The sequence below is a fragment of the Colletotrichum paranaense genome (assembly GCF_030867605.1).
Source record: "Colletotrichum paranaense strain IMI 384185 chromosome Unknown Scaffold_15.1, whole genome shotgun sequence".
Lineage (NCBI taxonomy): Eukaryota > Fungi > Ascomycota > Sordariomycetes > Glomerellales > Glomerellaceae > Colletotrichum > Colletotrichum paranaense.
In genome coordinates, this window is record NW_026848973.1 from 884,163 (window position 1) to 898,417 (window position 14,255).

The 14,255-nt window shown below is 50.4% G+C and overlaps 7 protein-coding genes across 7 annotated transcripts; 4 read left to right on the forward strand and 3 right to left on the reverse strand.

Moving 5' to 3' along the window:
* Positions 1-1,435: 1,435 nt before the first annotated feature.
* CPAR01_14506 (uncharacterized protein) lies at positions 1,436-2,630 on the forward strand (the record flags this gene model as incomplete). The annotated part of the gene is made up of 3 exons (XM_060498757.1): positions 1,436-1,567; positions 1,630-1,990; positions 2,062-2,630. The coding sequence occupies 3 exons, from the start codon at positions 1,436-1,438 to the stop codon at positions 2,628-2,630; spliced, it is 1,062 nt and encodes a 353-aa protein (XP_060342818.1).
* A 586-nt stretch (positions 2,631-3,216) lies between these two features.
* CPAR01_14507 (uncharacterized protein) lies at positions 3,217-4,962 on the reverse strand (the record flags this gene model as incomplete). The annotated part of the gene is made up of 1 exon (XM_060498758.1): positions 3,217-4,962. The coding sequence occupies one exon, from the start codon at positions 4,960-4,962 to the stop codon at positions 3,217-3,219; it is 1,746 nt and encodes a 581-aa protein (XP_060342819.1).
* A 793-nt stretch (positions 4,963-5,755) lies between these two features.
* Positions 5,756-7,017, forward strand: CPAR01_14508 (uncharacterized protein; the record flags this gene model as incomplete). The annotated part of the gene is made up of 2 exons (XM_060498759.1): positions 5,756-6,610; positions 6,724-7,017. 2 exons carry the CDS (start codon positions 5,756-5,758, stop codon positions 7,015-7,017), a joined length of 1,149 nt encoding a protein of 382 aa, XP_060342820.1.
* A 15-nt stretch (positions 7,018-7,032) lies between these two features.
* CPAR01_14509 (uncharacterized protein) lies at positions 7,033-7,665 on the forward strand (the record flags this gene model as incomplete). Its single annotated transcript, XM_060498760.1, has 1 exon — positions 7,033-7,665. One exon carries the CDS (start codon positions 7,033-7,035, stop codon positions 7,663-7,665), a length of 633 nt encoding a protein of 210 aa, XP_060342821.1.
* A 393-nt stretch (positions 7,666-8,058) lies between these two features.
* CPAR01_14510 (uncharacterized protein) lies at positions 8,059-8,614 on the reverse strand (the record flags this gene model as incomplete). Its single annotated transcript, XM_060498761.1, has 2 exons — positions 8,059-8,269; positions 8,364-8,614. The coding sequence occupies 2 exons, from the start codon at positions 8,612-8,614 to the stop codon at positions 8,059-8,061; spliced, it is 462 nt and encodes a 153-aa protein (XP_060342822.1).
* A 1,727-nt stretch (positions 8,615-10,341) lies between these two features.
* CPAR01_14511 (uncharacterized protein) lies at positions 10,342-10,646 on the reverse strand (the record flags this gene model as incomplete). Its single annotated transcript, XM_060498762.1, has 2 exons — positions 10,342-10,476; positions 10,533-10,646. The coding sequence occupies 2 exons, from the start codon at positions 10,644-10,646 to the stop codon at positions 10,342-10,344; spliced, it is 249 nt and encodes an 82-aa protein (XP_060342823.1).
* Positions 10,647-12,252: 1,606 nt separating this feature from the next.
* Positions 12,253-13,467, forward strand: CPAR01_14512 (uncharacterized protein; the record flags this gene model as incomplete). Its single annotated transcript, XM_060498763.1, has 1 exon — positions 12,253-13,467. The coding sequence occupies one exon, from the start codon at positions 12,253-12,255 to the stop codon at positions 13,465-13,467; it is 1,215 nt and encodes a 404-aa protein (XP_060342824.1).
* Positions 13,468-14,255: the final 788 nt, after the last annotated feature.

Here is a 14,255-nt window from a genome sequence, read left to right on the forward strand (position 1 = left end):
TCTTTCAACAATTGTCTCAGGCGAAAATAGAAGCATCGTCATGCAAACGGATACTGGGTGCAACTTGAATCACTTTGATGCAGTGGCGAAAATGTCGACCAAAGTCGAACTTGAAAAATCTGCAAAAGACAAATCTGAAAAACGGCTACGAGTGCCGTTCAAAATCAAGATTATCGCAAAAGTGTGGCATCACGACGCATCGGGGAGTAGCATCTCCACACGCTCGGTCGTTCGTGGTGGATGGTCCAGAATTCCAGATGATCATGGCAGAATTTCTAACACCAGCAAACTTGCGGCCCAAATTTCTCCCAGCTCACCAGAGCTATCACGTCTGGCACATTTTTCAGAAACTCCTTGGACATTCGTTCGGCAACTTCTGCCGTAAAGAGGTTAAAGGGGGGCACACTTGTGAGTGGGAGATTTCCACGGAAAGACGTGCATCCTTTAAAAGCTTAACGGTGGATGCTTTTCTGCTGAACTGACGTTGAAATACGGCAGCATTTTACCTTTGTAATGCGGATAATGCAGGACTACCCTAGGCCAAGATCTGCAAGATGTGCACTAGACCAGCACACCAGTGCTGCCCAGCACGTCTGCACGTCCTTTCGGCTCCGTTCTGCGATACGGGTACGAACACGTCGGAGGAATGATTGGACCAGATTGAAAGACAGGAGGAATAAGAGGGCAAGGGGGCCTAGAGTATTGCAGAGTTTGGCAGACAGCCCAATCCCGGCCTCGCCTGGCGAGAAAGCGTGGGTATCGTTGGAAAACGCACCGTTATATGCTATGCCGCTTGTCGCAAGCTTAGACAATATGATATGCATAGCAGAACGTTGCCGATAACTTTCCACGAGAGCCAACCGATTCACTAGATGTTAATGCGACCGCCCCGGCGCGGGCATGACGTTAGTTTCTCATCGAATGCCCGTTGCGGTAAGACCCTCGTCGCGGAGGGACAAGCCACAACCCTGAAACTCCCAGACAACTCAGCGCTGTTAGGCCACCACCTTGCCTGCGCGCAGGTAACATGCAACAGGTTCTACTGTGTACTGCTTAGGAATCTCCACGAGCCGTTGGCCGTTGCAGCGATTATTATGCTTGTGGATAGTAACCCTTGGACGACTTCGGTTATCGCACCGTTGAGGCTTTCAAGATTCATCCCAGCGTTTCATCCCAAAGATGCTTGTCTATCGGGACGTTTTATGACGTACTGACAGGTTCCGCGATCGAAAAAGTTTCTCGATGCCCGTGGAGAGCATATTAAGGGTGAGGTAGGGCCCGAGTCAGAACTATGGAGGTGGGCAAGGAGGTTTGAGAGAATCATAAAAGTTCTTCGACACCCTGCATCGAAGCCCAGTTTAAATGGCACGTTAAACGCCATAACTTTACTATCACCTACTACTGTAATTGAAAAGTCAACAAACGAATTACCATAATGCTCGGCATCGGAGGCCGGCTATCTGCCATCGTTCCCATTATTGCTTCGGCTGTCGCCGTCGCACTTTCTATTGTGCTGCTTGCAGCTGGGACAAACACAAGTAATGGAGGCAACAACTACTGGTTGTCAGTAAGTCGCGACTGTTTCGCAAATGCCCAAGAAAGAAACAGTTTACTAATTTGACATCGTAGCTAAACACATCGAAAATCGGTCAAGACATTGTTCAAATCAAGGCAGCCAACAACACCAACGGCGGAAATGGAGGCGGCAGCATTATCCCGGGCATCCCCGCACCCAATGATCCGACCGGCATCACGGAGGGCCTCGGGAGTGTTCTGGGAGGTTTGCTTGGTAACTTGACGAACGCAGTCGGTGATGGTGTCTCGGATATCCAGGGCCAGCTCGTGGGAAACTTGACGCAGCTGTTGGGCGTCAAGGACAACTACCGGCTCTATCTGACAAAGATGTGCGAAGCGACCTACGCCAATGACAACGACCCGAACAGCAAAGTCACTTTTGACAAATGCGAAAGCTACGATAACACAGGAGCTGGTATGCTTTCTCTAGTTTACCAACAGTCTGCTCATGCCAGGAAGATTTTGTGCTAACGCAAAAGTCACTAGGCCTGCGAAACATCACCAACTCAATCCCCTCCTCCTTCGTCGTCGGCACCGCAAACGTCTCCGTCCCCCTCGTGGCCGCCATGGCAGGAACACTAGACCAAGTAGTCGACCTCGCCAGCGGCGGCGCAAAAGCAATGACGGCCCTCCTCGCCATCGGCACAATCTCCACCGGCATCGTCCTCCTCGCCACGCTGCCCATCCTCATCGTCGGCTTCATGCGCGTCCTCGTCCTCGTCTCCCTCGTCTTCTCCATGCTCGGCGCTTTCGTCCTCCCGTCCTTCGCCATCGTCACCACCTCGCTCGTTTACGGCGGCAAGAGCATGCTCAATAAGTCCATGGCTGCGTTTGGCATGCAGATTCAGACGGGCGGGCCGTTTGTGGCCATGGCGTGGGTTGCGGCTGTTGCATCGATGGCGGCGGCGTCGTATTGGTTCATGGTTTGGTTCGTGAGCTTTAGACGTACTGCGTTTAGCAGGCGTAAGCGTACGGAGAACGAGATTGGTAATTGGCGTGGTATTTTCCGCGAGGTGAAGGGTGATATGCGCACCTGGGAGGGAGGAGAGAAATAATTGGGAGGTATCGACCGGTTTTGTCGCCTGGAGATGTGGCATCAGGCATGCTGTAATTTTCTTTTCAGGACACATGGTTGAAACAGTACATACTGAAAAGGGGGAGGTTATGTTGATGTATTAGTAATGATGGATTGCTCCTAGTCTTTGTTGAATTCATTCGATACCACTGTGAACATTTTCCTCTTTATTGCGCAAGTGGTTCTGTCCTCGGAAAGCTGATGCGCAGCCATCCTCACCGTGGTGGATAATGACTATGTCTACGTAATCCCTTAATGGACGAGCACATCTCGAGGTCATCTAGAGAGGAGATTATATCTATATCGCCATCCGGCGTTCATGTGAGGAACAAATTATGCTTTATCGCTCGTGAGCTTAACGATGACGTTGGAGCCCTTGTGTTCCTGGTGTTTTTCTTTACAATGACAATACTCCATGCTTCCCGCCTTCTTCCTGCAAGATCCTCATCCATATCAAAAATTACCAGCAGGTGAGCCGTCAGTAAGTACGACCAGTGCCATATTCGATCCTGTTATGATCCTTGGCCCCAACCTTATGCTTGCTCATTGCGAGTCCCCATATGTAGTCATTTCTTCTTTGAAATAGAAGAACGCGTGGTCGCGGTAGTCTCCTTTCTCGGACTTCCTCGTCCTCTCTTGGGAGTGTTCTCTTGCGATGGGCCAGGTCCCGAGTCTCCCTTCCTAGGTCGCCCTCGTCCTGGTCCTCGTTTACTTTGGCCTTTAGTGACCGTCTTCGCTGGGGCAGAGTTTGGCGCCTCTTTTTTCGGACGGCCCCTTCCTTGCTTGGGCATTGCTTCCGTCTCTCCCCCGGCCGGTAGCCGTGTCGGTGCAGAGCGCTTCTTCGTTGGCACAGGCTCTGGCCCAGTAGGCTGACCAGCACTGGAGGCTTTCCGGCCTCTGGGTCTCTTGCTTGGTGCAGCTACCGTGGGCGCCGATTCGGCTGGGCGTTTCGTGCCAGCTAGTCTGGCACTACGCCGGGGTGCTGGAGAAGACTGGATGTTACCGTAGGCAATGCGCGTCTCGTTTTTCAGCTGGCGAGGACGGCCACGTCTTGCTTGCTGTGGTGTATGGCTCACGGCGCGTTCCTGCGGATCGAGTGGTTTCTGTTCCGATGCATCTACAGAGAGCGGTGTTTTATCGGTTGCGGATTCAGGCGCCTCTTTCCTGGAACCAAGAACCCCGGCGGTGGCTGATCGCGCGATGGGCATAGGATCGGAATGGTGATCGTGACTGTGACCTTCCGGCATCTGTCCGGGGAACGCAGGCGTATCTTCCATGCCCTTTGATATAACCCAATAGGTCTCCGGCTGCTCTTCCCATGGGAGTTCGTTGGTCTCTAGTTCGTCGAGCTCCGAAGGGGTGAAATCCATGACCGTAGCGTCTAGCGAATCAAGGTCATCCATGCTTTGTATAGGCGTCAAGTCTTCGGGCTCTGGGGAGTGAGATTCATCTTTCCATGTCCAGGAGGTGACACCTTCTTCGTCGTACTCATCTCTCCAATCCCCACGAACTTTCCACCTCTCGATGACCTGCCCGATGCTTGAAGTCTGAGGCAACTTATGTTGGTCCTTGAAAGAGATACGACTTAGTCGTTGCTTCTCTTCGGTGACCTCAAGCTCAAACATGAACCAAGGCCTGGAGGCAAAATATGACTCGGCCTGAGAAGCCGTGGCGTCTTGTGCGAGCGCAGGCTGGGGCACAATACGCACATACTCGCCACGACACAACTTCTTTCGTAGGAGCAATTTGCGTTTGATGAGGCCCTCTTCCCACTTGTGGTCATGGGACACAGAGCCTTCGCCATCGTCTTGATCCCATTTCCACCGCCATTCATAAAAGTTGTCGTTTGGCTTAACATTGCGTCCGGCAAACCCCCAAGCGGGATTCCAGATGCCCAGTCTTCCCCATCGCTTCTTCATGTTGTGGCGCGCAACGATTCCTATCCGGCGGATACCCTTGGGCTTATGGAAGACTGAGCCACGGCAATTCTCAATGATCCTTTTCTCCTCACGCTTTGATTCTGAGAGGTAGAGCTGGCCCGGGCTGATTTGAGGACCCAATGCCGAAGCAATCCGCTTGATTTCGTCCTCATCGAACGGTCGCTCGATAATTGTGTTGGGATCTTCTGGCGGAGCATCGTCTTCGTCGTATTCTGATGAGCTGTCTGAATCATACTGCGGAGGTTCATCGCTCTCGAAGCGCTTGAGATAATGGGTGTGCAAAGCATCGTTGGCGGCAATTGCCTCAAGGAGAGGGTTCGCGCGCTCCTGCAGAGCCCTGCCCAATGCGACTTGGTCCAGGTAACGCGGCATAACTTGATGTCGACCTATTCTCAGGATAGAGAGATGAATGTTGCAGGCATGGATGTGGATGCGAGCTAGAGGATGGCAGGGTCCATAGTGTGAATAGTTGAGACGGATGCGCGAGAGCTTGAGCTTGGGGAATTGGGGAAGCTCAACTTCGATTATCTAAGCAGACGTTGGGATCCACACTTTAGTGCTTAAGGCCCACTAACCTAACCGTTGCGAGGACGGGTACCTTACCCACACATACCCGACGGAAATAGAGCCGGACCATCCGCGCGCTTAGCTGGCCCCGTTTTCATCCATGTCATCAGCCAATCCATACCGCCATCACCAACCTCAAAGCGAGCCGCCGGGCTCGGCCACGCTCCCGGCCACCTGCCGCGGTGTTGGTGCTACCGTTGCATGATGTTGGTTGTAGATTCTAAGAAAAGAAGCAAAAAGGCCTGTTGCATAGAGAAATGTTTTGCCATTCCAACCGAACGGAAAGCCGATTGCGCATGCTGAAGTTCTGTCTACTTAAGACAACCAGGGTAAGCGTACTATTCTTTCCACTCTCCGCATATTTGATTAGCCGGTGTCATCCTCTTTATTCAATTTCTACACCATATTATCTCTTCACTACAGATTTAGATATTTCAATCTTCGCCAATCTCCTCTTTGTCACTCTACTTCATTGGTTAGCAACTCGCTATAAGAAAGGTTTAGCTTGCCTGTACTCTCTCGTAAGTTCTCATCCGCCAGTAACCCAAGCTTGATCAAAAAGTTCGAGAAGTAACGACCGGCTAGAGAACCTGCCGAGATGGCTTCCCCAAATGCGAGGACTCTCTTCCATCTAGTGCCTAGAAACTCCGTTGCCAAAGATGCGCTGTCCTTGCCTGAAAATCGCCGCTTCGTCTCCACTAGCGCTCTCCAAGAACCCGGCCTGGAGGTCGGATTTCATGTCGCGTCTACAGGGGGCTTCGTGATCGCCAGGCTCGGCCGGAAAGGAGATCTGGTGCTCAATCGAAATACCAGTTCAGAGCCCATGTGCAGAGAACACGTCGCGTTTGAATACCAAGACACCACCAAGCTCATACATTTGGTCGTCAGGTCGAAAAAGCAAGAGTCCACCGTCGCTGTTGGGCTTCTTGTCGATTCCAGACTCCGACCTCAACGTGGCACACTCTTGGAGAGTGACGATGTCAATAAAGTAGTTGACGGAGAGGTCGTTATGCTCTACGGGCAAAACTACAACATCCAAATCTCATCGTACCGATTCGACCTAGTCTGGACAGTCTCTTCCTCGCGCGATCCACCACATGTCAACAACGAACGCCTCAAGGAACTCGCTTGGGCTTGCTTCCGACAATCCATGTCTATGTTGAAGGGCTTGGGATCTCGCGACTTGCCTACTGGCTTCGAGCGATCAGAGCAGGTTTCACACAGGATCACCAGGCCACGAACAGCGAAGCAGGCACTTTTTCGAGAAAACAAGGCACTTCGTCAATTTATAGGAAGAGGCACCTTCGGCACCGTGTACAGGAGCGTTGATGCAGAGACCTCTGCTCCGCTTGCCATAAAGGTGGTCCATCTAGGCAATTATCCCAAAGACAAGGAAGACGGGGCTCGGGCTCTTTTCCACCGAGAGCTCAAAACTATGCAGAGTCTCAATCACGTACGTCTGTCTTTCTTTGAACTTTTCTATTCATGAAAAGGGGGCAATACCGCGCGTAGCCGCATGCCTCCATCTCCTGTCCGGTGGATTCGCTAACAAGATCTCACGCAAAGGTGAATATCATCGAGATTCTGGGCTACGACAAAGTCGATACTCTCGAGCCTGAGATGATTATGCCCTATCGATCTGGCTCGTTAAGCACTTTCGTCGGCCTCAAGATGCCGGAAGCACAATACGAACAAGCATGTCGGGACATTTTAGAGCAAATGCTCTGCGCTCTGGATTACCTTGTCAACTTTGGTGTAGTACACCGTGACCTGAAGCCAGAAAACATCCTGTACGATCCCGGCATCTCACCAGGTAGCTACATTTTCCAATTGGCCGACTTTGGGCTCGCAAATCACTAAAAGCTCGCGAAAACAATGTGCGGCACCGTCGCGTACCAAGCTCCCGAGCTCTGGCCAGAGCTTTCGGCACTTTCGGAATCGGCCTACAAACAGAGCCACAAGATGGACGTTTGGTCACTCTACGCAGCTTTTGTCGCAATGTCGAGCAAGATGAAGGCTTTCCCGCCCCGTGCTAAAAATAGCATTAGCGTTCATGAGCTTTACAGGAATTCCAAGAAACTGCTCATCGAATCTGTCAAGATTCACAAACAGCTCGCGCCCATGGCTGAGCTCGAACCGGACCGCCGCGCATCGGCTGCGTGGATGCTGAACAGCCTGTTCGGAGGCCGAGGCTTGACGACGCGCCCAGGGAAGATTGAGCCATACTATCCGCCGGGCACTTCTCCTCCCCGCCCTGTGCGCGTTCAGACAGCACCTCGCCGCCAGTGGTCAAGTAACATGGACATCGACGAACCGCAGAACATGGCAACCCCCAAGCTAGCACTCCCGCAAGGTGGTAGAGCGGACGTTGACATTCCAATCATTGTACACACTCGTGCGGTCCTTGATCGGCGAGATGCGCAACTGGTTCAACAGAAAATTCGCAAACAAGGTGGAGGTGTTGTCAAACGTCGGGCCAAGCCTCGACACCCTGTTGCTATTCGATGAGATTCCTCTAATTCTTTCAGTCTTCGAGTAATTCTGAAGGAGGATTATTTGAGATCCATCACGTTTTGATTATCCGGCCAAGTTATCATTTGGAGGAAGAGTTCTTTACGGGCACCTCGATCAGAAAGTAGTTCACGATTGTACATTAGGAGTACTGTACTGGCTTTGAACATTGAAATCTGTGGCGCAGACTACATGCATCAGAGGTATCAGGAAATCGAGCCAGGCGCGTGTTTCGATAATTCAAGTAACGACAGTTCTGGAGATAAAAGACAGGCGCGGCCCTCTCTGACATATCAAACTAAGCACAGTCTTGGGCCATTACATCCAGCCACAGTAGCCAACAGCTGAGTGACACAGAGTCTCAATCCAGACGGCAGAATTTTGATCAAACTAGCACCCAGAAACGTAGTTGATGGTAGTTAAACACCCGTCGCCCCAGTGCTTGGAACCACAGACTCTGCAGCCGTTGGCGCGGATATCCTGGTAATCATACCACATCTGGTTGCCGGTACGAGCACAACCGGACTTGCCCTGGATAAAGACTCCACACCCATAACCGCCAAAGATATTGGAACAAGCTCCCGTCTTGGGTCTCCCACTCCTAGTCGCAGAAAATGATCAGTCTCTCAGTATACAAGCAAAGCCGGTCGAATGGCAGAGTGAAGCTGTGAAGATGAGAAGGGTTAAGGAATTACCCTGGAGCGCCATAATTGACGTCGTTGTTACGGATGAGCTTGTTGTTCACCGCGTCGTCGCAGGCGGCGACTTTGAGAGAGGAGCAGAGGGAGCTTCCCTTGCAGTCGTACGAGTCGCGCTTGTCTAAGACGCCTCTGGGAACAGGAGACATGTCCATGGCGAGGTCATGCTCATGAGAGTGCTCGCCAGGGATCGCCACGGCAGAGCAGCTGGCTACAAGGGCTGACAGGAAGAAGAGACTGAAGCGCATTTTGGGCTTTGAACGTTGTTTGAATTTTGGTACTGAAATCTCTAGTAAAGAGGAGAGAATAAACAACCTCTATGGAGAACACAGAGGGCCTTTATAGATTTGTTCCCAATCCTCTATGCTCTAACCTAGGTCCGCGAAACTACGCACCATTTAGGTCATATACTAGACTGGCTTCCCCCGCTTCAGAGGCACAGCAATCGCCTAGTTGCCAGACCGGACAGGGTATGAGGCGTTGCAACCTTCTCAAGGCATCTATCTGCACAGGTGGAAAAAAAGCACATCGATCCCAATGACGAACTTTTGTTCCAGCAACCCACCGGCTGTCGGCAAATCCTCCAAATCCAGTCCATCAGCACTTAGGTCGCTTTTGGCCCCCGATGACACCTCGATTAGCACGAGCTGCGATATGAGAGCCATTCAATGCCCAGGTATGGCGACCCTTCTGCAAGAAGCTCGGCACAAAACGACAATACCTTGAGAGCCTGCTTTCATGACCCTGTCGACATGGGGTAATAAGTAGTGCACAAGACGAGGTGAATAAGCATCAAGTAGACTGGATGCGCCCCTCAGAGTAAAAAGCATCTAGTTGATCGGGCGATTATGCAAAGAGAAGTGGGTGGTCACCATGCAGGTCGGTTGCAGCCGATTGGATCGGCTCAGGTTGAAAAATGCTTAGCAGAAAACCAAACTCGGGCCGCTCCCGTGGCGGATGAGGGCACGATTACCATTTCATGTCTTGATAGGCTATCTACGTCGAGCTGCTTAGTTCCGGAGCCTCTCCATCAACCTGCGGGCTTGAACAGCTTGCTGCCTGATACCCCGCTCAGCTCAAGACCATGGAGGTACAATGCAGAGAAATCGCCGCGGCAATCTGTGTAGGACTGTTGCCGCTCAAAGTGAGGCTCCGCGGGCCGAGGCTTCACTCCCTTTGTTAAGGGGGATCAGTACATCAGTTCCTTCCGGTGTCAAAACATTTCTTGTGCAGTAGCTTAAAAGCCCCAACCGGAATACAGCCACCTTCTTTGTGTGTTCTGAGTCCTCTTAGACTAGGAGACTAGCGATTTCGTTATGAGGCTGCACCCTGATTTCCGATGATCTCTCAAAAGGGGAATTGCAGTATATTCTATTGATTGACAAAGAGTGAGGAAAAAACGTCAGCCAAAACTTTATAAAATGCAGCCTTTGCATTGAGAGTGACGAACTACCCCTCTTTTGTCATAAAAGGTAGTTGCCGTATAAGCGGTAGACGACAGGTTGATTCAAACTTAGCTTGGGCCCACACATTCTCAGTCTACTGTGCCTTCGTGACTAGTGAGTTCCTTGGAACAGCGTGGTCGGGGCAACCTGCAGACATAATAAGCGGGAAAGGCAGAACCATCAAAGAAAAAGCGAGAAAGTGCAACTTTGTCAATAGAGAGGCTAGAGCGATACGAGCTCGCCACAATGTAACCTTCCTGTTGTTTCTTAGTACAATAGTACAATGGCAGATCTGAGGTGAACTATGGAAATCCCTCACTCATCAAGTGCATTTGAACATGAGGCAAGTATGTTGTCATCCTTACATAGTATGCCACCATTATTGCTATGATTGGAGACAGCCAACGCAGAGCGATATAATAACTGATTAGTAGTTACCCAATCTCATTTCGGGAGGCTAGTACGCTTCTAAGTACTAGAATAATATAAAGAGTAGTGCTAATTTATCCGCATGATTCACCGGGCCGATCTTATGCAGCACAATAAACCCTCCCGATCGTGTTGGTCCCCGTCGGCCTGCAGTCACTGTTGCCTTGAGGATTCTTCGACAGAACGGTGACGTCGCGGACGTTGACATAGATCGGGGTCTCGAAAGATTCGTTACACTGCGAAGGTATTTCAGCACGCTATACTGCGCTAAAACCGACCTAAGCACACTCACGCAATAGGTGTGAAGGCCATTCGCTTCACAGCCTCCGTCACCGGCGGTCCCACCGTTACAATTCAGCAAAAATGCATTTGCAGTTGCGGCAAAGAGAAGAGTAATGAGTCTCATTGTGGGTAAATTACAAAAAACGTGAAATTGGTCGATGGAATCTGGTGGATGAGTAAACGTGAATGAGCAGCGGGATTTGATCAAGCTTCGATACTAGAGCGTGGTCATGATTTGTACTTTTCGGACTAACAGCTATGCGGATACATTTCACTGCTTCGATACGATAAGCTCGGACTCTCGGTAGTTTGTGAGGATTTTAGGACTCGTCAGAAACCTTACTCAATGAAATATACTCAATGAAGAATACGATGGATACTACACGAAAGCATGTTATATTATATTGATGCAAGCGGGTCCTAGACTCTCTTGGCTATATAGGAGACAGAACAGCTACGACTCAACGATCCTAAAAACTCAACACGCTTGCGCGAAAAGCGCTACAGGTCAGGACGCTCAAAGCCATATTGGATAAATTTCCAATGAATCGTACGCGGAAGGTCAAGGGAAACTTGACTTGCTCAAGTAGGAGAAGTGCAAGTGGCATGGCATGGCTATCGAAGAGCTTTACGCCAGGCGGGTTATGTTATCGTGACCTAATACTCATGAGCGATTATAACATCGAGCTTGCGCCCTTCATTGAGGACATCGAGCCAGAAGATCTGCTCCAGGGAAAGAAATCTCCCCCTTCTAGCTTAGGTCGAGAGAAGTTACGACTTTTGAACTGTATCCGTGGTATCCGTAGTTCATTTGCATTACCCACTTGCTTATCCCGGCCAGCTCCGCGGAACACGAAAGCGAGCTTTGATCCGCTTTCCCCAGTTATATCTGTGGGCAATCTGAAGATGCCGTGAAGTTGAACGCTTATAAGTACAACATCATAAACTCAGTTTGAGGTTTACCATTTAGGCGAATTTACCTCTTTGCGGCACTTCCGATTTTGGCAACATAGAAAGCAATATCTGCACGTGATGGCGAAACCCCCCAATTCGTACGGGATTTGAACTCATGTTTTTTTTTTCCGCGCCAAGGCCACTACCCCCAGTTGATCTGACACAGGCACTAAAAGCATGTTGCTACGCTCAAAAATCACTCGAGTACAGACAGACTTAGAAATCGCTGGGATTTTTTTCGACTCTCTGACGTGTTCAGTGTTGCCGAATAAAAGAACTTTGACAAATTTCCTGGCCTCTCAGAACAGACGAGAGCCTCGGAGGGCCCCCCTTGAAAGGTAGCAATTAGCAAGATTGTCAGCTGGCGATGTGAACTGGATCATGTGCCCGGAACAGGGCGAGCTGTGTCGAAGGATGCACTTCTTAGTTGATTGGTCGAGCTGGGCAGTCTGCCATTGGTCGGCGATTCCGGACGTCGTCGATCTCCCGACAAAGCTGACAATCATCGTCTCCCGACTCCGACCATTGGCTGTCCTGATCAGGCAACACTGGATCGACTAGATTCTGCCTTGAAGTTCGCCACATTCCTTCTGTTAGGCGTTGGGCTGACTGGCGCTGTCACGATGGAGGTTGCTCAACTCTAGGCCCTAAGGCCTGAATTGAAGTAGAGCGTGCACATTTATCTTTGCTTCAAAACCTCCCTTTCCTTCATCTCAAATCATACCAGACCTCCAGCTAACTTTACAGTGACATTACTGGTTCAATATTGATTCACCATGTTTGACGGCACAAAAGGCTGTTCTTCCATTAACTACGCGGGCTCACTCGTGACGGTCTGTAGTACCGACAGTTACCAATCCATCTGCTTAGATGATAACAACGGGAACGTCAAATGCAACATGACGCTTGGCAGCACATTCTCCATAGATGGAGATCTTCCTCATTTCTTCTTATCCTACGGTACCATTGCATGGATCAGCAACGTCATCGGGTGCTACATCTGGTTCTGCATTATGTCCGGCAATGCGCCCATGAATCCAACCCGAAAGATCAAGCACAAAACGCTCGTCTGCTTGGGAGGCTTCGCATACGCTATATACCTGGTGGCAGTTGCCGCCGTCAAAGTCCCTAAAATGAAGGACCGAAACCTCAAGCTCATTGCCACCGGACACGTTGTTGCTACAGTCATCATCCAAGGGGCTATTCTTTGTATGATGAAGAGCAATGCCATGGACGTTACAGAGAAGACGAAGATCAAGAGCGAAGATCAACCCATCAAAGAGAAATCCGACACGACTGTACCGACCGACGCAATGGACAGTGTTGACCCCCGTCCCTCGACAGAGTCCACACGGTCAAGCACCTCAACGAGTACAGCGGTATCAACGTCAGAAAAGCCCGGGTTCCTGAAAAGCTTTACCAGCAAGATCCCAGGAGTACAGACAGCTGAAGAAGTTTCCGCAACTGAGATCACTGGTGCAGGAACTCCGAAGAAAGAGGAGACAGTAGCAGAGGGACTTGCGAGTATGTTGATGGGCCTGGCATTCTTGTCTCCCGGCCACTTGATGATGTTGTGGGGCACAATACGCCTTGCGAAATGCATCTTCGTAGACCGAGAGAACCATGACACCAGACAACAGCGCGAAACCAGAGACAGCCTCATTCTTTTTGGTATTGTCTACGGGTTGGTTCTCGTCATCAACATTGCCTGCATCCTCGACTTATTTTCTCAGGGTGCCGCGAAGTCTCAGGACGAAGAGAGCATCAATAACGAGGAAAGGGAGAAAAGGCGCGCCGCAGAAGTAAAGAAAGTGAGAGAAACAGCGTTGTTCGCTGTAGGAATACTGGCTGGGCTTGTAACCGATTGGTGTCGATATTTTGTGCTTGCTGCGGCGGCGAAGGATACACACGGGCTTATGCATCTTGGGGATGTTTCAAATCTCAGCCTAGCGACTTTGATTCTGTCGAAGTTGTTCGTACTGGCCTGTTAGACAGGCTTCTTCAACAGCCTTGAACTACATTCACTACGGGAACGGGAGGCAGCAAGGGCTAGTAGGATGGTTAAGCAAGGATTACGTCGAAGGCTAGGTGGACTGGTCATTGTTGACTCATAGTCTGATGCAGACCCTAAACAGCGTAATCATCGATAGAATAGAAGAGAATTCTGAGCGACATTGGAGAATGTCTTGACTATGGTCATCGGCTGTTACTTTAGATCATGTGTTTCGCCTGATCGAGGCTGGCTGGCCCTTTTCAGAGTCGTGTTCGTATGCCGAGATGCAGGGCGGTGCAGAGCAAATATCCCACTCTTTTGCGACGATGCCTTCTTGGCTGTATAGCTGCCTGTTCGTTGGAATGATGATGGCGTGACAATCACTGGTTACAGGCATTGAATGACAGGCAGACAGCCAGCCTTGCCACTTGACTAGGGTGTAAAGCGAACCAACACATCATAAGTCGAAAAAGCCGAAATGGCTCTAGCGTTCTTACCTCTGGTACTTACCTTTCAAAAGCAACGAACAACTTCTTCAACATCGAAAAGACCTGATACATTGCTTGACTTTTCCCATCTGACGCTTACCTACCAAGATCCCTCTCCAACCTTCAGCATCGCAAAATTCACAACAGTCAACGCAACTGCAGATACGTCAAACTTAAGCAAGTCCAAGCGAAACCCACAGTATTATTATCCACCCTGCGGCTACATGGCGTTTATTGATACGGCAAGAACAACCCCGTCGTCTAGACCCACGATTTCATGTTGCCATTGAACCTCTGT